Genomic DNA, 26325 nt, shown 5'->3' with positions numbered 1-26325 from the left:
TAAATCAAGATCAAGATTGCATATCTTTTGATGTTATTTAGAAAACTTTTATTTGATCTGCAAGTATATCGTCATTCAATCTGAAAGAAGAATCAGACTCACATTCTCCTCTCTTTCTATCGTTTATAGAACCACTATAAGCGATGAAATATAAGCTAAGGGGTGATGAAAAAAAATCTATAATATCTTAACATATAACATAATGTTAATGATAAAACGAAGAGTGAAACGGAAAACAAGAAAAGAACATTTCAATTAGTATCATATGATGCATATTTATACATGGTGAAAGAGAGGATTTTCTCAACTGAGCAGCGAGATTTCCTCATGCAGTTGAAGAAATCTCATCTGCTATGTAGTTGAGAAAATCTCTCTGTTATCAGTTATATGTTGAGTCTTTAGAAAATCCTATTTATTTGTAGACAAGGGCAGATGGTCTAAGATAAGTATTTAAGAGAGTCCCCCACCAATGTCATCTCCTAAGAAATATTAACACAATTAGATTTCATTTCTATATACTGATAATCATAATTAGAATTCAATAAGATCTATAATATATTTTACCCAATTAAACAAGATCACATAATCTAACATTTATCCTTTATCGTCAAATTAGTTACATTGGATTAGGTCTTCCTTTGTTTATTTGGTTATTAGTCCATTGTATCTTAGACACTTCTTGACTCTTAGATAGTTTGGTCTCGTCTCATCAAATTATGTCTTGTACTCTTTCTTCCATGATTGACATTATATCTAAGGTCTCACTTGTATCTAACTAATCGACGATAAAGGTATACTTCCTTAATGCTAATATCCTATATCCTTGTTCACTATATCCTTATTACCCTCATGATAGAAAAAATAACAACAATGCTGACTCACCCTACCACTTGGGCTGAGGAAGTCACCTAAGCAAAGTTAAGGGAAGGCCTACATAAACACATTGAAGCATGGTAGCATGACATAGCTCCCCTAGCCTTACCCTCCGGACGATGGTGCAAGGGGCCATCCCTTGCCTGTTCCGGACAGGCTAAGAACCTTGACAAAGCATATCATCATGGGCGTCCTATCTTGACGTTGCTCTTTATAAGACACGCTCGTTAGCTACCACCATCAATAAATCTCTTGACAGGATAAGGGACACCATAATCATCATTGGCTTCATACCATCAACTGCTCATGTATAAGACCCAAGCCCATAAGCTAAAAGGGGGTAAATAGGCTCTATTTAAACTCTTTTGAGCTATACCAAAACTTATCCACTTACTCTACTGACTTAAGCATCGGAGGGGTCGGGTCGAGACATCCCCTTGACGCTAGCCACCTGTGCGGGGTATGGGCGAATCTAAGGAGCACCTTGAAGTGACACTGAGTGCCTTTGGGTAAGGTCAAGTTGTACCTCGGGATGATCCCGAACTTCCTTCAATAGACAAGTTGCACATCGGGACGATCACGAGTTAGCTACCATGAGCCATCAACACTTCGGAAGTCCACTTGCCACCTCGGTTGCCCGTGTTATCCACCCTAACACGAGCCCCAAGTTAAATATGTACCTTCATGATCGAACTAAACTATATTGACTCTCCGACCAATGACACCAAGGCAACAACATCGCCCTAACTCACTTACTACTTGGTAATGGGAACTATGACCAATTCTTCAACCACTTCATCAAAACCTCCAAGACCTTCTTCAGTACAATTCTCTCTCCTATAAATATATGCACCTTATCAATTGAGATAAGGTTATCTCGCTAGACATTTGGAGGCTTTGCAGCATAGCCAAGCACACCCTTAGAGCTAAATTTTGGAAGTCATAATTTATACATTTTAAATTATATATGAAACCCTAAATTAGACTAGTTAGCCCTATCTAATTAGGCAAGCCTAGAATTGGGTTACCCAAACATGGGTTGATAAATTTTGGCTAAATATCAGTATAATTTAGTTAACTAAAATTAAAGTTGATCAAATCATATATTGGTTAAATTTTAACTTTTCTCAAATTTGGTCAAAATAAGGCTAATCGAATCCGATCCAATCAAGTAGTCAAAATCAAGTTCGATTAAAATAGCAGGTCAAATTGGTCAATTTTTTAGTTATGATATAAGTAAAAAATATTTGAATTTTTAAGGGTAAAACTATTATTTTATCGAGATATATGATAAAAATATCTTATTTCTGAAAGACAAGCTGTAAAAGGGACAAATTGGAATCAAAAGAATTTATTAGGGTAAAATAATTCTTTAGAAACCCTAATCCCTTCTCAGCCTACACCGCCATGCGATCGTCAGATGCGCAATCGTCCATCGTTCACACGATGCCTGCATTCGACGTGATGCGCGATCGTCCGTTGCCTACATGATGCCTACTATCATCACGGTGCATGATCATCCGTCTCCCAGCACTTTCTACCTAGACTATGTCTGCGATTGACCTGTCTTTATTGATGTTTCAACATGTCTATGCACGAGGTTTCTCATGCATGTGGCTATAACCACCATGCGAGTCTCATCAATCATGCATCTACTTCATGGTCGACCAACAAGCACTACAATAGTTGCACAACACTTAGCCACTAGGCAACATGCATGTCCATGGTCGATTGGCTACTATGGTGACATCTCTGCCACCATCTCACTGCACACACCACCTATCCTCTGAGGGCAATGCAAAGAACCCCCTCGATATGGCCCACAATTGTTCTACCATTACTAGTGCCACTACATATGTAGTGCCACTTGCAATCAATCCTTACCATCACAAACACTAGTGAGACCACCCAAAGTTACTATGTGTGTGGCATCGATGACCACGACAACTTGCCACAATGCTTGGAAGGGGATATTGCACATAGGCAGTTGTGATATGGTGCTTGGGCTGCTGCACACACGATGCAATGATGTAGCGACAATTTTCATTTGGACAGTCATTGCCCGCGACGAGGTCGATGACCAACGGAGGTCATTGCCCTCAAAGTGTTGTTGTCGATAGCAAGCTATCGATAGTTGTTAGAGCTAGCCCCAGGATATTTACCAAAGGGTAATTTTGGCAACACAACAAAGACAATAAAGCGGAAATAATAAAAGCGACAAGAACAAACAAAACACCAGAACACCAGATATACGTGGTTCGGTCAAATGACTTTGACCTACATCCACGGGAGAAAGAGGAGCAAATTACTATTATAAAAGATGGACACTTACAAACGCCTTAGGAAATGTTCCTAGGCCATAAAACACCTTCAGCTTCCTAAACAAGAAGACTTCAAACCATAAGCAGGTTTTCTTGTGATGCCTGCTGTACTTCTTGTGGTGTCTGTGGTACATCTGACTTCAAAGCCCAGGCCCTTATTTATAGTTCCAAGACGAGACAACAAGTCTAATTTTCCCGATGTGGGACTATGGGACTTGCCAAACTAACAAATCTCCACCTTGGCATGTCCCAACAAAACTTGCTCCACCTTCTTCACAAAAGCCCCAACGGGCAATCACCAACAATGAACATCAACCAAGTCCAAGCACTGCTTGAACTTGTAAACCGGAAGAGGCTTCGTAAACATATCAACTGGATTGTCCTTCGTATAAATTTTCTGAACAAGGACTTTTCCTTCAGCAATCAACCACTTAGCGGAATTATCACAAGAAACTGCATCTGAATAGGAAGTAGGCTCACCAACTTCACTTGTTTCTTCTGCAACAGACAAAGCATATGAAACCAAATTTGCATACCTTTGTGGTGGTCGAATATTTCTCATATGACGCATATGCCATAATTTGGTGATGTCAGAATCAGACAATGATGATGACGAAACTGCAACTGAACCTGTGACAGTAGTTCCCTGCAGAATATACAAGCTACCAGACCTACAAGCTTTCATAATAATAAGAGCACTTCTAGAAACTTTCATAACTCCACCTTCAGCTGTGTATTTACACCCAAGGGCCTCTAGGGTGCCTAAAGAGATGAGATTCTTTTTCAAATCAGGAACATGTCTAACATTAGTGAGCGTCCTCACAATACCATCATGCATTTTAATTCGGATTGTTCCTCTACCAACAACATCACATGCGGCATTATTGCCCATCAAAACAATTCTACCATTACAAGATTCATATGTGGAAAACAAATCCCTATTGGGACACATGTGATAAGAACAACCTGAATCTAAAATCCATTCATTTTTAGACTTTGTCCTGTCATCAATAGCAAAGAAAATATTTCCAAAATTCTCATCAGATGCTACACTAGCTTCAACGGATTCAATAGTTTTCTCAACAAATTTTTCCTTTTGCTTTAATTTATTTTTCAATTTAAAGCAATCGGATTTAATGTGCCCCATTTTATGACAATATCTGCATTCCAAATTTCTATGTCTGGATTTAGATCTAGATTTAGATCTACTACTGTCAAATTCTCTTTTATCCATTCTCCCCCTAACAACCAGACCCTCAGCCTGATTCTCTCTACTTTCCCCAGTGATATTCTTGTCTATCTGCTCCTTAGATTTCAGTGCAGATTTAATTTCTTGATAAGAAACTGTTTCTTTTCCATAAATCAAAGTATCACGGAGATGCTTAAAAGATTGGGGAAGAGAACACAAGAGCAACAAAGCCTTATCCTCATCATCAATTTTTGCATCTATATTCTCCAAATCCATAACCAAAGAATCAAACTTATCAAGATGCGAGAGTATAGATGTACCTTCAGTCATCCGAAGCATATATAGACTCTGCTTCAAGTAGAGACGATTCTCCACTGTCCTCTTCATGTACAAGGCTTTAAGCTTGTCCCACATGCTCTTAGCCGTAGTCTCCGTAGCTACCTCCCGTAAAACCTCGTCAGAGAGGTTTAGAATGATGCTGGATCGGGCCTTCTTATCCATACCCGCAAGATCTTCCTTTGACGTACCATCTGGAATGTTCTCAGCACCCTGAAGTGCCAAATCAACTTCGTCTTGAACCAGAATGGCCTCCATCTTGAGTTGCCACATGCCGAAGTTGACATTTCTGTCGAATTTCTCGACAACAATCTTTGTTATTGTCATCATTGCCAAAAGATCCCAAAACCAGGCTCTGATACCAGTTTGTTAGAGCTAGCCCCAGGATATTTACCAAAGGGTAATTTTGGCAACACAACAAAGACAATAAAGCGGAAATAATAAAAGCGACAAGAACAAACAAAACACCAGAACACCAGATATACGTGGTTCGGTCAAATGACTTTGACCTACATCCACGGGAGAAAGAGGAGCAAATTACTATTATAAAAGAGGGACACTTACAAATACCTTAGGAAATGTTCCTAGGCCATAAAACACCTTCAGCTTCCTAAACAAGAAGACTTCAAACCATAAGCAGGTTTTCTTGTGATGCCTGCTGTACTTCTTGTGGTGTTTGTGGTACATCTGACTTCAAAGCCCAGGCCCTTATTTATAGTTCCAAGACGAGATAACAAGTCTAATTTTCCCGATGTGGGACTATGGGACTTGCCAAACTAACAATAGTAGCTCATCAAACAAATACAAGCAGCATGTCATAGTTTCATCGTATTACATTGCTCATAAGTAGACAAGGAGCATGGAAAAATAGATTTAGAGATCATATAAGATGAATGAGATAGGAAAGCAGATCGTCAACATAGACGTATTATTTAAGCATTGTACAATCAAAATAAGATAACACCTTTTTACAAGCAAATAATACTAATAAACAAATCTAAATACAAAATAGATCTTGTATACTTTTATGACGTAAGGTATTTGCTTTTAAAACAATAGGCTCTAATATCAATCGTGAGCATAAAAACTATAATCATGTTTTATGTTATGTGAAAAATTTTAATGCTAAAATTAAAATAAAATAACAATAAATTAAGATCAAGATGGCATACCTTTTGATGTTATTTAGAAGACTTTTATTTGATCTACAAGTATATTATTGTTCAATCCGAAAGAAGAAGTGATATCGATCTATAAAGAGAACTAGACTCACATTCTCCTCTCTTTCTATCAGTCATAGAACCATTATAAGTGATGAAATAGGGGCTAAGGGGAGATAAGAAAATATCTATAATATCTTAACGTATAATATAATGTTACATATTGAGTCTTTAGAAAATCCTATTTATTTGTAGACAAGAGCAGATTGTCTAAGATAAGTATTTAAGAGAGTCCCCCGTCAATATCATCTCCTAAGAAACCTTACCACAATTAGACTTCATTTCTATTGACTGATAATCATAATTAGAATTCAATAAGATCTATAATATATTTTACCCAATTAAACAAGATCATATAATCTAACATTTATCCTTTGTCATCAAATTAGTTACATCGGAGTAGGTCTTTGTTTATTTGGTTATTAGTCAATTGTATCCTAGACACTGACCTGACTCTTAATAGTTTGGTCTCGCCTCATCAAATTATGTCTTGTACTTTTTTTTCGATGATTGACATTATATTCAAGGTCTCACTTGTATCTAACTAATTGATGATAAATGTATACTTAATGACAATACCCTATGTCCTTGTTCACTATATCCTCATCACCCTCATGATAGAAAAAATAACAATAATGCCAACTCACCCTACCACTTGGGATGAGGAAGTCACCTAAGCAAAGCTAAGGGAAGGCCTGCACAAACACATTGAAGCTCGGCGGCATGACATAACTCCCCTAGCCTTACCCTCCGAACGATGGTGCAAGGGGCCATCCCTTGTTTATTCCGGATAGGCTAAGAACCTTGACAAAGCATATATCATCATGAGTGTCCGATCTTGACATCTTTCTTTATAAGACATGCTCGTTAGCTATCACCATCAATAAATCTCTTGATAGGATAAGGGACATCATAACCATCGTTGGCTCCATGCCATCAACTGCTTATGTATAAGACCTAAACTTCTAAACTAAAAAGGGGCAAATAGGCTTTATTTAAACTCTTTTGAGCTCTACCAAAACTCATTCACATACTCTACTGACTTTAGCGTTAGAGGGGTTGGGTCGAGATATCCTCTTGACATTGGTCACCCGTGTAGGATATGGATGAATCTAAGGAGTATCTCGAAGCGTTGCTGAGTGCTTTTGGGTAAGGCCAAGTTACACCTCAGGACGATCCCGAGCTTTCATTCAGTAGACAAGTCACATATCAGGACAATCGCGAGTTAGCCACCGTGAGCCATCAATACTTCAGAAGTTCACCTACCTCCACGGTTGCTCACCTTATCCGATAGATCTATATCTTGGGGGTTGAACTTAATATTTAGAGACCTTGCAGCATAGCCAAGCACACCCTTAGAGCTAAAAGAATTCTTGAATAGGACAATATCCTTTGGTCCCAACTCCTGATAAAATATGACACTCTCTCGGCAAACAAAAATAAAAATAATAATTTGTTTGGTAACTACTTGATGTAGAGCCTTGGCTATGCTAAATGATCAAATTCAATTTCCCTAACAACCTTCGGGGTGTCAGACTCCTACCTCTACATCCATGACCCCAACGAAACTATATTTTGATTTCATCTTGAACTTACCTTAAGATCGTTTGCTCCTGCATCTGTTTTTCGTATGTCTTGACTTCTCACTTTAGGATAAGATAGAAAATATAGTTCCCGCAGGATGCCATTCATGCCGAAGCTGTTGCCATCCTCAATGACCTCAACCGTGGCCTTAATAATATTTGGGTTCGCTCCAATTCACGGCAACTCATCAACCACCTTGTTAATCCTGCTTAAGTTTCTTGAAATATTCACAATATCATCATAGATTGTCTTTCTGTTGATTCGTTGACCAATATAATTTTATAAAATAATACTCTTAAAACTTGAAATTATGACACTGATGCAATACCTAACTTGGCCAAAACCCGACGACGAAGCCACTCCTAGGATAACGCTACATCCCTTACCTCTCTTGTTGTCGCTGATTACATGTTTACCTTTAATGGTTAATGAATAATCATTCTCTTAAGAAAAATACTACCTACAAAACAATTAATGAAAGAGATTAATTTGAAGGCGTGGCTAAAATACCAATAATGCTCGGATCATATTTTAAAATCAAGAAATAGATTTTATGTAAGCAAATGACGTAAGCGAAATGATCGGTAGTCTTTGGTCACATCCGAATGTCAACATATTTATATATAAATTAAGATTACGTGTGGAGATAACTCATGTCAGCTCATAAAGTGATGTATCACAAGTCACCTACTTCATCCATTAGATCGGGGCCCATCCAAGTCACCCAATCCGACCAATCAACACAACATCATATCCATGTCACATCATTGATAGCTGTCGTGGGATCCACAACAAATAAAGCCAGGATCGAGCCTCTGCGCTAATGCGATCACAGCGGATAAATGCGAACAGACAAGGAAGGGGATGAATTGACTAAGATACCCTTCAACATGCTTCATAGTATATCAAAGCTAGCGTATATTTTTGCAAATTAGTATTTAAATGAAAGCTATTTAGTCATTTGATGCGCTCCACGGGTAGGATTGCGTCTCTGCCGCCGACGTGGACTCCTAGTCGATAAATGATGAAATGACTAATATACCCTTCACAAGGTTTCGTAGTACATCAAAGCTAGCGTATAAATTTATAAATTAATATTTAAATTGAGGGTTATTTGGTCATTTCGAACGCAATTGTTGCCCTAGTGATCAATAAGTTGCGCTCTCCGCTTGCAGAACGGGCGTGTGTGCGAAAAGGCGAAAGGAGAAGGGAAGGGGGAAAGAAAAGGCGACGACGAGAGAGGAGAAGAGAAAGAAATCTGAAAAAGAGGCTACCAAAATCCTAATTTTCCTCTCTTCGAAATCGCCCTTTCCGTCGATCCCTTTTCTATAAGGAAAAACGAGAGACGAATTAGGGTTTGCTCGGTGATATAAAAATGGTTAGTGCTCATGTCGTTTCTTTCATCGGTGTGGAATTCGATTCTTAGTTATGGCTTTCGATTACTAATCCTGCTTTTTTTTCCTTTTTCTTTAAGCTCAGGACTGGTTTTCCGCCTCCTTTTGCCTCTGCCTTTTTATTTCTTAAAGCAGTAATGATCAAGATATATTTTTGGCGACATGTTCGAAAATTTTAATTTTGGCTGATAATTGGAGCTTATATTATTAAATAATTAGGACAGTTTAGGAAGAGAAAGTGTGTGAGATTTTCATTGAGACGATTCATTAGCCTTAAAGAAGGGAAAGTGAAGTATTAACATTTTCAATAATTTTATGTCTATATGTTTCTATATAGTTGAAAAAGGTAAAACGATTTCATGAAATCAGAAAAAAGGGTTACAGAAATCATATACTTGTCTGTATATTGCTCCTTTTACCTTCTGGATATAGATTCCATAAGTTTGGTGGATCATGGAATTTGACGTTGCTAGTTTGTCACCTCCAAAAGGCCTGAAGATTTATATTGTGTCGTTGCCTTTCTTGTCTGTGAAATTTTCAAATGATTCTTTATTACATTCGGATTAGTTCTTAATGGTTATCAAGTTAAGTATGTTAATTTTGATCTTTAACAGCATAAATTGGGAAGAGGACATCGAGACAAAGTTCAGCAGTTCATGGCAATAACGGGATCGAGGTATACCACTTACTAAAACATGAAACATTTTCTCCAAGTTCTGTACAAGGGCTACCATGGATATGTATCATAGAAAAAGCCTTTCAGTATCTGGGATAAGGCTGCCATAGTAATTAGTGGATAATAGTTTTGAATTCAGATGACTTGGTAGCTACAATATCAGTATTTTCAATGAGATGCAAAGTATTCGTGATAGCAATGACATCATATCAGTTCTGCACATTGCTTGTGGTGATAGTAATGACTTATCCGTTCTACACATTGCTTGTGGTGATAGTAATGACATCAGTTCTACACATTTCTTGTGATGGTCCTTCTTTACGATGTCATCCAATCAACAAAAAAGGTGTTCTGCTTGACCGCTTCAGGCAGAGTATCTGTTTTAAATTGCTTATTTTTATCGTTTGCTATGGAAATACAATCACCGTTTCTCCTTGTTTACCTAAACAACTTTTGTCTTTGACAAGGAATCCAATTTTTGGTATTGGACCCATGCTGTTCCATGGCTGGACCGGCATGGGTCTAATCGCTTATATTAGCATTCGCTCAAGCCATGCTCTTTTCTTTCCATAGGATCCTTAGCCTCCTGTCTTATTTTGATGGGAAGTGCTATTAGTTTAAGGTTTAATGCATTTTTTCATGTATCAATTTTCATTTATCTCTGCCTTCATACTAGCATTAGGTTTAAATAAATGCTTCTTCCAACTTTTAGCAACATAACTCAGACATTAAGAACTGATTATCACCATCAACTTTACCACCTTGTATACTGGTATCACAACAGTCCAATTGGTTTATCGAGACTGGTATTGGATTGAGATTTGAATCTTTGGTTATTTTAGCTTTTGTGCTTGTGATGTAGACAATGGTCTATGTATGTTAATGGTCTAAGTATGCCAACGGTCAAGATTAATTATGACTTTCTTTTTATTTAAAGTTTTACATTTCATGATTTGCATTTATTTTACTTTTATGCATATTTTAATCATCATAAACATGATTCTATAATTTTCACAGTGAGAAAGCTGCTGTTCAGGCTTTGAAAGCCAGTGATTGGCATTTAGAGGGGGCTTTTGACATATTTTATAGCCAACCCCATATTAGAACTGTTACTGACTCCAGGCATCTTGAAGAACTCTATAACAGATACAAAGGCAAGTTTTCTTGAGCAATTATTTTTTGTTGTATGCTCTTGCACTTATTGTGCCCTGTCCATTCCAACATGTGCCTATGTTTCTTGTTAAAAAATGGCTGGATGTTTGTGTGACTCATGCTGTTTGTTGCCATTAAGTTGCACTTATAACACTTTATGGAAGGAATGTTGTTATTGAACCCAACTTTTATATCTACCTTGCCTCTGTAGCATCTGTGCAGCGTCTCCTTGCCTTTTTACTGTTTTATAGACATCTTAAGTTTGTCGCCATAACTGTCACATCTTGCTCGTGATAGCTTCTTATAACCTGAATGCACAATTTTTCTTGGAGCATGACCATGCAAGTGAGTGTTTCTGACTGTTAAATTTATTATTTTAGCCTTAAGGATTAAAAAAATTTGAACATAAGCTACCAAACTGTTGAGATGATAATTTATTGTCATCTCTTACTGTTCTGAAGTTCATTCTGTTTACAAGGCTCTTGCTGTTCTTTTTGCAGCTGGTTGATTCTTATAATTTTTATTTTGCTTAGTGGCATTTAGAAATTTCTTTTAAAAAAATATGTTGATGTTGATTATATTCTATCATAACATTTTCAAAAAAATATAGGGATGAGATAGAGCATGTAGAAGTGTTTCAGGTCCTGAAAGGGTCATAATTTCATTTAATTAAATTAAATATTTTTAATTGTAAAAATTATTGTACATTAATTTTCTATTTTAAAGTGTTATGTTTTTGATTGGTTTGTAAGTCAACAAGGTATAGAGGAAGCTAATTGAAAATTGTCTTTTGGGCGCTTGATGATTGACATAGTTGGCTTTTGGCTGCTATTATAACTGCTTCAATGGGGTTATCCAACAGCTCTTTAAGTGACTGGATGAATTTAACATGGATTTCCTGGCTCAACTTAAATTACACTAGACCACTATGTTTAATCTAAAGCCACTTTAGATAACTTTTTAACCTCTATTTTTTACCTGGCACCCCTTTAATGGGCACTTCTTGATATTTTGATTTGTTGATGCTATATAGATCATGATTGATCATGTTTCATTTTGATATATCGATATTTTGTATTATGATCACTTCATGTGAAATTTGTACAAAATTTATTTTCTCTAAACATTTGGTATTTGTATTTTTGACACATGGTAAAATCCCATAATTTTAGTGTTCTAAAACATGCTGCAGAATGCTGGTGGTGAAGGTACTGTATATTATGTTGTGTAACTGTAATTTTACTGTTCTAGAAACTGCTGCTGAATGCAGTGTTCAAGATATTGTATCGCGTGTGGTATGCAGATGTATAATTGTAATTTTAATGCTATTAAAGTGGCTGCAGAATGAGGGCAGCCAAGGTACTGTATTAAATGTGCTTTTAAATGTGAATTATTAAATCATAATTAGGTATATTTTATATGTTGAGTCCAAACCAAAAAAATAAAAACCGTCTTTTATACTATGGTTAAAAATTTATTGAACTATGGTTAAAAATTTCTGGTATTGGACCCATACAAGTTGCTAGTTGGTCTGACACAAATCTGGTACATATCAGCATACGGACATACAATATGTTGGTATGGTAGTGAGGCAATATTGAGAAGTGGGGGAGAAGGATGAGGAGAAAGAGAAGGGGAGAAGGTGGTGCAAGAGTAGAGGAATACCTAGTGGGTTGGTGAGTTGGTCACAGAGGGTGGTGCAAGAGCTGGTCCTTTTGTCGATCCTTCATTGGATGTAATACCTTCCAGGATGGACCGATCCAATGCGTATCGAGAATGTATATGGACCATATTAGTAATTATTGAGACATGCACATAAACCATATTCATAAGAACATTTCCATGTTTATGGAAACTGTATATGTAAGACAATTTCCACATATACAATAATACCATGTGATGTTGCTTTTAGTGAGGCAGTCATATGACTGCATATGCATATGTGATCATATAGACTGCATTTTGAAACAATGGTAGTATTTCATAAGATGACCCCCAATATGAGCTTATGGTGTCCAAAAATGGCACATGGGTCCATTATTTTCCACAAATACTCCCCTGTTTTTTCCTGCCCTCGCAATGTATAACATTGAGCTGTTTTTTTTATGTTCATTGCATGACCTACTTGCTCTGAATTGATGTAAACTTCTTTCTAAGATTTTTTTTCAGAATTGAATAATCATTGATTATGTAGATGTGCTTTAACCAATCGTTTGCTAGCATAATCATTGAGAATTTGACATGAAAATCATTCACTTATTGTTGTCTGTCTAAATATGTAATTTAATACAACTGGCTGTCGCATCATTGATGCTTATGCTTCATGGAGTGATAAAATGAAATATTTTCTATTGTGGCAGATCCTTATGTTGATATGATACTGGTGGATGGTATAACTCTTCTTTGCAATGATTTGCAGGTAAGATTTGTTCAAGTTGTTTCTCGTATGGCACACTACAGTTTGTTCTCTTATGTGTACATTACCAATATATGTCAGAACTGGTTTTGTTATGCCAACAAATGGTGCTCGGAAAATCTGGACTGTTTGACAGTGATGACAGTGGAGTCAGTTTATGCATTATAACTACTATGTTATTTATTAAAGAAAATATATGCAGCTCAAAGTTTTAAGTTTTTAAAAATTATTGTTTCCTTGGGCACCAATTATATTCAACTTTCTTAATAAGTTTTAAAGGGGACTTGTTCAGATTGAGCAGAATAAAAAAGTTTTGAAGGAGAACTGTTGACTATTGTACAAACTGATCATAATTTACATGTCAGCTTTTAGCTCATATATAATAGTTTAAGTTATAATTTTTCAATAGGAATATGTTTTTTATAATTTTTCATTGCGTTCATTTTTGTTTTTGTTTAACTTGCATAACAAAAGGATCATTTCATCTTTTAAGTATAATTTTCTTGTTCTGTTGTTTCTTTTGTCTTATAGCTGGTGACCTGTTGTTGGTTCTTGCAGGTGGATCCCCAAGATATTGTTATGGTGAGTGCATATATGACATGAATAAGTCCTTTGCATTACTTTTTGGTATTTTTGTGGGGTAACTTTGGTTTTGTTAAAATTTAAATATTTTGTGGGCATTCGAAATGGCGGTTATTTATTTGTTCAATTGTTAAAAGTTAAAAAACCTAGTTTTCTTCTCTCCTCTGTTCTTGAATCATTGAATTCTGCAACTATTATTTTTAAGGATTGATCGTTATGATTAGGAATGAGCATGATTAAGGTTTTATATTTTTGGTACCAGATCCCTACTAATTTATGACCGGACCAGTATTGTTCTGGCCAATGTTGGCATATTAACACATGGTATATGGTAAATTGGTGCGGCCTGTTGTACCAAGAAAAGGGGAGGAGGGGGAGCGGGAGGGAAGAGAGGAAGAGGAGGAATGGAGGAAAAGGAGAAGAATAGGAGGAGAAGGTGGATTAGAAGGTGGCAGGTGGGTGGGCCTGCAGTTCAGGCAGGTGGCAGTGTGCGATTGCCTGCCATGTTTAAACCATAAGTTGCACTGCTGCAGGTCATGCCAAAAAAAAGGGATTCAATTGCCCAAAAAGGGCTGGTATGTTTCCTGGTTCATGCTGAGACCTGTATATATGGGCCGGTATGAATTGGTCGAGACAAAATTGAGTTCTATGAGTGTGATTATAGTTCTGTGTACGGCATGTTATCCTCTTCATTTTAAATTATAATATGCCATGCTTCTATTGGACTCCATGGTACAGTGCCATTCTGAACTATGTAGGCATGATTATATCAGCATGTGTTTGGCCCTTAATGTAGCAGCATCTATTGGTAAAGATGCTTTTGGTGAACTGTTATCACTATATGTTGTTCTTTGACATTGTAAGGTACTAATGAATGTTCATCCTGATAATATTCTCACTTTATTGGATCATTTGTGGTTCTATGCTCTAGGCTAGCATAATTGATAGAGTGGGCATACCTTCTTGTTGTTATTTTTTCTGTCATAGCATGGTTGTTATAAAGACTGTTGATTTTAGCACTTAGTATGGTGGAAGGTTTTTGAAATTGATCTGTTTGTGAACAGCTCTGTTTATGCCATAAACAAGTGGATCTGTGCCTAATATAATCTGTTAGTCAAGCTTGGCTTGTTAATGTTTGCAAGTAGATGGCTTTATCTAGCCAAAAGTTGCCTGTTGGCAAATGCTGGTCTAAGGAACTTTTAGATACTTTATGTATGTCATTTGATAGCTGTTGACTGCACCAGTCAAAGGCTCTTCAGTTGCAGGCAGAACTTTTATTTGGCAAACTTTCTTCTGTATTGCACTATAATAAGGAAGTAGTTTATGGTGCAATATAATCAATTTTGGTTCTTCATGGTAGATATGTGACCTTGTCTTGTGTTGAACATGTTTCATTTGAGTCATGTTAAGTTCTTGTTCAATTCAGTCTCTTCATTAAGTTTATAGTCTAAGCAGTGATTTAAAAAGGCGCTCGGGCGCTCGCCTAGGCGCTCGAGCGAGGCGAGGCGAGGCCCGAGCGCCTCGCTTCATTTCCAGGTGGCGCGCTTCAAAGAGGCACCACCTGGGCACTCGCCCGAGCCCAGGCGCTAGGCGCTTCGGGCGAGCGCTTGGGTTAAACCAGGCGATCGAACCAGCGTTTGAGGTTTGGTTCGATCTTCGGTGCTTTAGTTGGTTCAATCGAACTAATTAAAGCATCGATATCAGCGTGACTTCCCCAACCCTAACCGCTCTCGTTGTCGTTGTCGCTGTCGCTGTCGCAGCTCCCGCTGCCGCTGTTACCGTTGCCACCCTCTCCGCTTGTCGCTTCCGCTCTCGGTCCCGCTGTTGCATGCTGCTATTGTTGCCATTGTCTTCGCTCGCCGCTTCCGCTCCCGCTGCTCGCTGTTTCCGGTGCCACTGTCGCCGCTTGCCGCTCTCGCTGTCGCTGCTCGCTGCTGCTGCTGCCACTGTCGTCGCTCGCAGTTGCCGCTCCCGCTCTTCTTAGTCAACACCCTCGGCCTTCCAACTCTTCCCTTACACTCTTCTCCTCTTTCGATAGTATACTGTTAACAGTATACTGTATATTAGTAATAGTATTTATATTTATTAGATTAATTTAATAACATATTTTTATTTAAAAATTTAAATAATTATATTTATTAATTATATTATATATTTTTATATTTTAGCGCCTCGTTTCGCTCGGGTGAGCGCCTAGCGCCTTGGGCGTTTTTGGACCTTGGCGCCTTTTGACGCCTAGCGCTTTTTAAATCACTGAGTCTAGGGAACTTTTAGATACTTTATGTATGTCATTTGATAGCTGCTGACTGCACCAGTCAAGGGCTCTTCAGTTGCAGGCAGAACTTTTATTTGGCGAACTTTCTTCTGTATTGCACTATAATAAGGAAGTAGTTTATGGTGCAATATAATCGATTTTGGTTCTTCATGGTAGATATGTGACCTTGTCTTGTGTTGGACATGTTTCGTTTGAGTCATATTAAGTTCTTGTTCAATTCAGTCTCTTCATTAAGTTTATAGTCTAAGGAACTTTTAGATACTTTATGTCTGTCATTTGATAGCTGCTTGACTGCACCAGTCAAAGACTCTTCAGTTGCAGGCAGAACTTTTATTTGGCGAACTTTCTTCTGTATTGCACTATAATAAGGAAGAAGTAGTTTATGGTGCAATATAATCAATTTTGGTTCTTCATGGTAGATATGTGACCTTGTCTTGTGTTGAACATGTTTCGTTTGAGTCATATTAAGTTCTTGTTCAATTCAGTCTCTTCGCTAAGTTTATAGAGTGCCTATGGGTCTTTATAGTTTATATTATCTCTTCCCTTTTCATTAGGTTCCATCTTGTCATTGTTCAAGTAGCTATGGTAGTGTTTGTATCACCTGATCCAGTCAAAACTTTGATGTCCTGCATCTGGATTGTAAACATTAAAATAGAGTTTTATGGTATCTTGAAGTGATGAGAAGTCCCAGATATTCTTGTAAAGTTTTAGGGTCATTTAGATTAGTTGGGAATTATTCTAAGACTAGGATACTTGTCTACAATGAGCCTTAAGAGAAATCATGACCGATAAATTATGAGTTAATAATGATGATTTATGACATGCTGGATTTTTTTTGTTTTCTCCAATTCTCATTTCTCATTTATTCTATCTTTTTATATCTTTCTTCTATTTTCCTCTACTTCATTTACTTTTAAATTTGTCTCATAATTGGAGGCTCTGTCAACATGGTTTCAGATAATCAAAATTTTCATGCCTTCATTATGTTGACTCCAGATTCATGATGTTGAACAACTTTAGCACAACAAAAAGCTCCAGTGGGATAATTAACATCTTAGCCAGTGAAAAATAAGAGTTTCATGACTTGAGTCTCTAGGGGCCTAGAGTGACAATGCAAGTCCAAGTCCCATGTGACAACTTGAAATGATTGACATGAAACTGTAATAAATCTTTTACCTTATGAAGAACTTACATTCAATGCTTGATATTTGTAAAAGGAAAGGTCCAAAATTAGTTGTTTGAATAATTTGTTGCTTCTCAGGCATTCCTCTTATGCTTGCTTAGTCTGCAAGGAAAGAGGTATTTTTAATTAAAACATGAGGTGTTTCATTACCATACAGCATGAACTATTTGGTGTAGGAACCATTTTTGTTTTATATTAATTTTAATTTTGTTTTATTTTTTTTTCAAATGCCAAAATTTGTTACATGGCAACAACATATGTATTTTCAATTATAGGATTGTTCAAGGGAAGAAAGAGAAGCCAAAGGAAAATGGAAGAAAAGGAATAATGATCTCAATTGAAGATTCTATCCAAAGAAGGAAATTAATAGCAATAAAGAATATGTATAAAAAGGAATTTTGAACAAATTTGAAAATAGTTCTTCTGAGAATGAAATGTGGGTGATTGATTAGCCTTGGCTCATGGAATAGTATCTTCTTAAGTGAACTTTTTTTTTAGTTCTTTTGTTTTTCTTTTTTCTGCTTGTAATTGAGGATCTATTTGAAGGGTAAAATGTTATAAGCAAATGACGTGGTGAAGCAGTTGGAGTTTAGATCAATAGAAGAAATTTCTTCCTAATGGTGTGTTACCATTGTTTTTAATCCTACGTGTGATTCTCAAAGTCAAAGTGAGTATGTATCTGGATCATCTAAAATTTCTTCTTCCTTTATACTAGTCCTAGTTTATGTTTGTCCTTTCATAAAAATCAAATATGATTTAAAGATTTCAGCGACCTTGAAAATTGACCATGAACCGAATTAAATCCTATAATATCCTTTTACCCCTTTCTCTCATGTGTCATACATCACTAACATTCAATTTTCTTGTTTTATGCCATACTTATAAGAGTTCCACAATCAAACTTGGGATCAGATAAAAAATGAGGAGCTTCCTCTTCTTCTCCTCCTCTTCCTCCACCGCCTCCTATTCTTCCTTTTTCTTCTTTCTTCTCCTTCCTCCTCTTCGTCTTGCTCTTCCTCCACCGCCATATGTTCCTTTCTCTTCTTCTTCTTCCTCCTCGAAATGTGTTAGTACATTGGCCCCGACTGATGGATATACTGGACTGACCCAGGGGACTGATACAGGTCCAGTACCTAAAATGACATTCCTTGGCTAACAAGGTTAGGCACCCTGACACCTTCAGGCAAGATTCATGCGTTGAACAAATATGGTACAGAACAGAAGAGAGAAACATAGCATTTGATGGGATCTTACACAATCATTGTGCTCAAGCATGACTTGAAATTTTATGTTATTTAGGGCTCCTATTCTGAGATAAATGTTCAATAAAGTGCTGAAGGGTATTATGGGAAAATCTGAATCCTGGTGCTACACCAGTATTTTTCAGAATTCTTAGTGGGATGAAGAATAGTGATTCAAATGACTCACAAGATCATAATGGATTATTGGATTTTGGACTGGAATTCTCTGTTTTGTTGCAATCCTACTTCTGTGTATCTGGCCTTTTCTTCTTTCTTATTCTGTTATCTTACTTTCTCCTATCTTGCTGCTTTCTTATTTGTTTACTGTGGTTAAATAATTTAAAGACTACTGCTATTTTCTGATCAGCTAAGTTTCTACTTTACATTGTGTTTGCTTTGGAGATTTACTAAAGCACTTACAGTACACTAATTATAAGGTGCTGTGTGCTTTTGGTTTCTTTTACGATAGTTAGTTGTATCTTGGCACATGAAGGCTGCTACAATGTGTGAGTTCTCTCGGCAGGAATTCATTGGTGGATTACAATATCTTGGGTAATATTTGGCCTCACTGAGTTGCTTATTCTTTCGTCTTCTGAGTAGGTTGGAGGAGTTTTGACATATGAAGATACAATTTGTTTGTGTTGAAAGTAAAATGTTTTGATGCAGGATAGATACAATTGAGAAGTTTCGTGATAAGTTATCATATATGCGAAGTGAGCTAAAAGATGAACGTGAGTGTTATCTGTCCCATTCTGTATTTTGGAAGCTACTTGGCATATGTTTATTCAAGTTATTTTTAAGTTTGATACACTGTTATAAACAAAACTGAAACACTTGCCTTATGTTTGTTTCTTCAAGCTTTTCTTATAAATTTTGTGTTTCATGCCTCCAGAAAAATTTCGTGAAATATACAATTTCGCTTTTGGCTGGGCTAAAGAAAAGGTACCCAACCATTTTTTGTTTAGTGAGCATCTCTTTCATGTTATTTTAGTAGGCAGTCAAAATGCTATGTTTTACAAAATGTTAATTCATTAATTACTTGATATTTCATAATATTATGGAAGCACAAGTATGTATAATCATTTTCATGTTATGCTCTAATGGGAATGTACAAAAAATCTTACAAATTATGTGCTATACGACAAATAAAGCCATCCATGGTGTTTGATAAAATAGGGTCATAACATTTTGCTTGTTGTGGTAAGGTTGCATTTATTCACCCTTCTTAGAGCTTCATTGGCAGGAGCTCTGTGAACTAGGTGACCCTTTTAGTACTCTCTCTCTCTCTCTTTCTCTCTGTCTCCCTCCTCCTTTCTCCCTTTCTGTGGATTGGATGTATGCCAAGGTTTGTACTTTGTAATACCATCCTTATAGTTTGGTACTGGTGGTGCTTATCAGTTCGACACTATGGGCACGTGGACTAGGCTTCTGATATAGGGCTTGAACCACCTGGTACGTCTGGTATAGGACCTGTACCATGTGGTACAAGTCCTGTACTGGTAACTTTTCTATCGTTCAACCATTTTTTAGGTTTTTTCAAAATTCAGTACATTCTGAATTACCGACGCAATGTGCTGGTATGGCTCGGACCCATACCAGTCTAGGTTAGGACCAGTATAGGTCTGGTACTCAAAATTAAAAATATTGATAGATGCTGTAATCACTGTCAGTATTGAGAAAGGCATTTTAAGATTTATTATTTTCTCAAAGATATTTCCTTCAACGTCTTTGGGTCTGGTCGACTTGGTTGTTTTCATGTGTCCACAAGTTTGAAATGGAATTTTGTGACATCTAAAGGAAAGATGAGTTTAATCGTATGGCAATCGAATTTAAAAATGCTGAAAAATAACTATAATAATAAAGCTACAAGTCTCAAGTATTTGGGGCCGACCATATGGATATTTTTTGCTACCATGGAGGCACACAAAACATCTTCGGGTTAGTTAAATTAAGAATATTAAAATTTTTATTTTAGTCTCAATTAAAATATTTTAAGGTCTTCTTCTATCTCACATCACGCCACTAACTCTACCTCACCTCATACCACATACTAATTATTTCACATCCCATCAAATTTAGTACACTTTGTTACTGAATTTGATTTATTTAACATCCCATCAAATTCACCATTAATTAATATTCAGTGTATTTAATATTAAGTTTCACTGCTCATCTGGTTTTACCTATAATTATCAGACTTCTGTTTTTTTTCATTTGAAGTTTGTGTGTAACTATTTTGGAAAGTTCAGTTTTCAATTTCTTGGTTAAACACCTAAAGTATTACCCTTTTTATGTAATTTTACAACTTATATATATGTTTGTTTATCTTACATAATTGATAATTTTATAGAATAATTCTAAATTATTTATTTCATTATCTTTCTTTTGTTTTCTCTTTCTATTTTTGTTCATTCTAGTCATATTCTTTTTTTTTTCTCTTCCCTCTTCCCTCTTCCCTCTTCTTATGTTCCTTTCATGTGAAGAAATCAAGCAATCTGTCTTGAGATTGCATTCCACCATGGTTTACCTTGTTGCACCTGATAGATAATCTGCCAGCTTTGCCAGATAACTCTCCTTTGGATCATAGCTAGGGTTGATGAGATCAGACATGCCATACTGATCCTTCAGTGGATCACCCGCTCCCTTCTCTTCTTGGGTCCCTTAATTTGAATCAAGAGACTCCTCCCTTTTCCTTTTCTGGGATCAAAGAAGTCCAATGCCAAATTCCAATGTAAACTGGTTGAGTGTTGAGGCTACTGAAGTTATTTTATGGAGCAATAATTTTGACATGCCTTTTTATGACATTCACAGATTAGGGGTGTTGGGCAGTAACTATTGTATCATGTCAACATGATGTGGGCATTATTCTACCATATTTTTGGTATGATATGTGCAACATGTACTACATTTCTATTGACATGGGTGTCTGTGTGAGACCTACATCTACAATATCTTGAAGCATGCACTGATATAGTTTTAAACTCATTGCTGTCCCAAATAGTAACACCTGAGTACTTTCAGTGTCAAAGTCCACATGGTTGTCCATATAAAATGGTACAAATCCATTAGCCAATATGGCATTAAGATCATAATCTATGCAATCCTTTTACACACTTTGGTTTGACTAGGTTATGGCTTGGGATGGATGTAGATTTCTTGGTGGATTCACGGGCGTTCAAAATCTATTTCCTGCCTACTGATACTTCATGGATATCATGGTGGGATTTTGTGACCGCTGTTTATGCATTAACTATGAGATATAGCTTGGGCATTATCTATCTCCAAATGACATCACATAGGTTTTGGTGACAAGCTCATGTGCTTCCAACTCAGGCTCCAACTCAGGTTATGATACGATGATATCATAGCCACTAAGCTTGGTGATGTGTGCCCAGCAAAGTGGTGTTTTTTGGATGGTGGCAGGTACTGTGATGTCTTTGAGCTTTCAAAACTCTGTATCGCTTGGGTCAATGTCTCATGCATTATCCTTTGCAATGTTGAGGTTGATCATAGCTGCAAGACCTTTAGGCTCACATTGACCTTGAATTTTGGTTGTTGTACCCAAGTTGTTGCCCATTCCCAAGCAACAACACATGAGTACACTATGTTTATGCTTGGATTTGCAGTTCATTTTATTCTTTCCTCCTGTTCATATTTCATGTGGAACGCCTCTTATTAAATAATACAAACATGAGATACTTCCCTACCTCATGCTCAAAGGTATAATTTATTTATTTTTGAGATATTTTAAAGATAATATTGAAAGTGGCTTTCTTTCCAATCATCGCAGGGTCAAAAATCTCTAGCACTTGATACAGCTATTGGCATGTGGCAGTTGTTGTTCGCAGAAAGGCACTGGCCTTTAGTTGACCATTGGTGCCAGTTCTTACAGGTAGGTTTTTTCAGCTACCATTTCACCAGGTTTCATTTCATTCTTGGATGAATTTTCTCAACATTACAGAACACTTATGCAATTATGGCATGATAGATGTTTCATTCCCTCCGAGGGATACATGGATTTAGTTTGTTGTTTGCTTCTTCATGCTTTTGCAGCACCTTAATGAAGTTGATTACTTAGGTCTAGTTCGTGGCTTGTGCCTCTAATATTCTGTGCAACAGGTGATGTCTAATCCATTTTGTCATTATCAGGTGAGGCATAACAAAGCAATATCGAGAGACACCTGGTCTCAGCTATTGGAATTTGCTAAGGTATGTATTTAAGTATTAAATGATTTTGTTACAATTTTATAACAGTATCTAATTGTCAATTTATACAATATGTGATAGTTCAACATAGGTGGCTGCCCTAAATTGTTTTTGGATTGCTTTTTGTCTTATTAAGGATTGTATTTGATGTTTGTTCCTCATTGTATCTTAGATTCTAATGTTAAGTTGAATTGTGCATTTTCATCCTTTTCCACTCTATATTAGTCTGCAAGTTATCAAGTCCTCAGGATTCATGAGTTGGATGCCCATCAGTCTTTTTGGATAGAAGTTCCTGGGATTTTCATTGTGCATTTTCATCCTTTTCCAAGTATGTATTAGCTTGCAAGTTATGAAGTCCTCAGGATTCATGAGTTGGATGCCCATCAGTCTTTTTGGATAGAAAATCCTGGAATTTTTATTTTCTGACCAGGTAAGTGATGCGATCATTTTGAAATGGACAGCACACAAGAAGAAATTTTATAACATGCAAATTGAGACAAAAATAGCAAGAAGCTAGAACATGCATCAAATATCTTATCTAACATTCAGCTAGCTAAAATTAAATCTTAGAATGCAATTAAGTTAAATCTCATGCGGACAGTCTTGGAGCAAACTCAACTAAATATCCATTTCAATTCTGTTGTGCTGGGCAAACCCACCCTCTTTAAGATGGTTTTCATACATCTCTACAAGAAAAAGCCTTAGAGCAAAGGCATACTCGAGGATTGCCATTTGTTGGCGCAAGGTGTGCTAGTACCTTCTTGGTATAGTACAATTACATGCTTTTGTCAGTTGGCATGCTCATGTATCATTCAACACATAGTAAAAATTGGTCCAGCCATGTGCTAGTACCTACAGTACAATTAGGATGTCATGTTCTAATACTTATCTGGCATGATATGTGTTGATCTGTGCTGATTTTCCTTTATGTTGTTCTCACTGATCAACTTGCATTCTAAAATTGGGATGACCATGCCAATAGATAAGAAATAGCAACATGCACAGTGGTCTGTTTCTCTATTGAATCCTAGTTTTCACCATTTAGTACCCTTAGATTCTCCAAGAATGACTCAAAAACTTATGTCCCTACTTAAGTGGCCTAGGCATGCTAGGGAAACAAATCTGCTAACTTACGTACATAAAGAATCTTTCAAATGCACCATTTTGGTGAACCTATGAACTATCTTTAGAAACTATTTCACATGCCTAGCTAGCACCCTTTGGCAAAACCTAATGCAATGGTTATGCAATATATTCTCAGGGTGCCAGAGGAAAACAAGGAGTTTGATGTCCATTGTTTTCATAGTAGTTTCATCTCCTTAAAGTGACCCTTGATTTGTGAATTCCATTTTCTAACCAAATGCTATTTACATCTCATCTTTAGCCAATAATCTTAATGCAAAAATTCTTTTGTTAAGCTTTGTCATTTTGTTTACGTTATTCTTTATTGTGTCGCTCATTTATGAGAAATTATTTTTGAATGATACTACTAGAATTCATGGATGTGACCCCTCAAATCAATATCGTATCTTGTGTGGCATAACCTATTGTAGGGGTTCAATACTAGATTTTTAACATGATATTACAAATTCAACCATGACAAGGATTTCAACATATTTCTTTAATGGATTCGAAATCTCTAGTGACATTGTAATTAGTAAAGTTGATTTAAAAAGGATGGCTTAATGTAATAGGTGCCAACCTGGTGATTTTAAAAGTGCAAGGCACCAAGATCTCATAATGCTTGGAGGCACTAGGCACTTGCCCAAGCGACGTGAGGCATTGCAAAATAAATAAATAAATATATGGAGGAAGGAGAAGAGGAGTATTCAACGGCTATGCAGGAAGTTGGGGGAGAGGGCAGTCGAGGAAGCAACGGATGAAGGTGGTGGCAACGGAGGAAGCAGTAGACGAAGGCAGTGGCAACAGAGGAAGATATAAATGAAGGTGGTGAAATTGCAGATGAAGTCGGCAACGACGAAGGAAGTTGCGAATGAAGGCGACGATGGCGGAGGAAGCTTCGAACGAAGGCGATGGCAGTGGAGGGAGCTGCGGTAGCGAATGTAGGGTTTCAAAGCTGCATCGGACAATTGGGGTGGGGGGGTTAGGGCACTTTAGTTGGTTTGATTGAACCAACTTGCCTGTTCAATTGAACCAAGCATTAACCCCACCTAGTACCAACTTGCCTCTTAACTCGAGCGCTTGCCCAAGGCGCCCAAGCGGTGCTTCATCGAAGTGCCTCGCCTAGAGGTTGTGTGAGGCACTCAGGCCTTACCTCACCTCGCTCCTAGGTGAGTGCTCTGACACCTATTAAAAATACTATGCGAATCATTGTGGGGTCTAGAGAGCATTAATATGTGCAGTTTTACCAGCAAAGATATTATTCCAAATGACTCAAGATTGATTCTGAGTCCCATGACATGGTTCTTTATAGAGAGAGAGAGCGAGAGAGAGAGAGAGAGAGAGAGACCAATAAGCAATGAGAAAAGGTAAGGGAGTGTTTCAAAAGAAAAGTCTAAGGTTCCCCAGTTTGTAACTATTTTATTACTTGGGAAGGGCTCTGTCCCAGGTAGTGAGACGTGTTACAAAGTAATGTTAGGAATAGCATTGATGCTTTTTTTTTTCCTTCTTGTAGTTTGTCTTCAAATAAATTTGTTTGTCACATGTGTTGAAGTCCACCAACCTTGATTGTTACCTTTTTTTAAGCCAATAGAACTAGCTGTTGACAAGGTGCTCCTATAACTTCAGAAAATGGTAAGTCTTCCGATTTGAAGTTCTTTATTGGAACACCATATCGATCTTTCCCCCTTTCTTATCAGTGAAAGAGCAAATTGTCTTGTATCTGTTTCCTGCCATGTGCAATTGGAAAGGATACTGCAGAGCAACAATAATGTTCCCAGCTGCATCCTTGCCTCTCCTTGCACTAGGCAGGAAGAACATGCAGAGAATGTAGCCCTCATGGAAAAAATAAATCAACTAATTTTGTTCAATGATATTAGTATGGGTAAAAAATATGCATGCTGATGATGAAATTAGGATGTACCTATAGGCTTTTGGTGTAGCACAAAATCATTTTTGTTTATGACCTTTGTTCAGACTGTTGATCTTCAACTGTCCAACTACGATGAAGAAGGTGCTTGGCCCTATCTGATTGATGAATTCGTGGAGTACTTGACCGAGAATGGAATCGTCCAGCGCCATCAGAATTGAGAAGTGACACAAAGCAGTTGATTGTACGCTGTTGTTTACAGATTCCTTGCAGTGTCTTATGATTGGTTCACAAAATCAGGATTTGGTTCTCATTCAGAATGAGCATGAAGGCCTCAACTTTTGCCCTTCTCTTTAGCTGCCTCGATTGATCAACGGTGAGCGTGTCCTATGCATGTTGAAGAAATATGGTGTCCAAGTGGCCTGTCCCTTCTGAAGTTTGCATTCTTTTCTCACTTAGTATTATGATAGCAAAATCCCAATGCTCTCGTCTCTGATAGCTACCTTTTGCTTTCATACATATAGTTGAGACTTGTAGTTACACTTTGTGCTCACTTGCAGTTTGAGTTGCTGGAAACTTTATGGCATGTTGTTCTGTTTGGAAATCAGTTGAACAAAATCTGCTCAACTAGAAAGAGTCATTGGATCGGGTTGATATTTTAGTTGACTTGAGGTACCTGATCGAGCTG

General features: G+C 37.1%; 1 protein-coding gene across 1 annotated transcript; it reads left to right on the top strand.

The window, feature by feature from the left end:
* Positions 1 to 8701: 8701 nt before the first annotated feature.
* LOC103989029 (uncharacterized) lies at positions 8702 to 26241 on the top strand. The gene is made up of 11 exons (XM_009407762.3): positions 8702 to 8901; positions 9532 to 9593; positions 10611 to 10747; positions 13106 to 13164; positions 13720 to 13743; positions 18912 to 18994; positions 19109 to 19173; positions 19335 to 19384; positions 22233 to 22334; positions 22592 to 22651; positions 25745 to 26241. Exons 1-11 carry the CDS (start codon positions 8899 to 8901, stop codon positions 25856 to 25858), a joined length of 759 nt encoding a protein of 252 aa, XP_009406037.2. The 5' UTR covers positions 8702 to 8898; the 3' UTR covers positions 25859 to 26241.
* Positions 26242 to 26325: the final 84 nt, after the last annotated feature.

Source organism: Musa acuminata, chromosome BXJ1-6 (assembly GCF_036884655.1).
Source record: "Musa acuminata AAA Group cultivar baxijiao chromosome BXJ1-6, Cavendish_Baxijiao_AAA, whole genome shotgun sequence".
Taxonomy (NCBI): Eukaryota; Viridiplantae; Streptophyta; class Magnoliopsida; order Zingiberales; family Musaceae; genus Musa; species Musa acuminata.
This window is presented reverse-complemented; position numbering and strand designations above follow the sequence as displayed.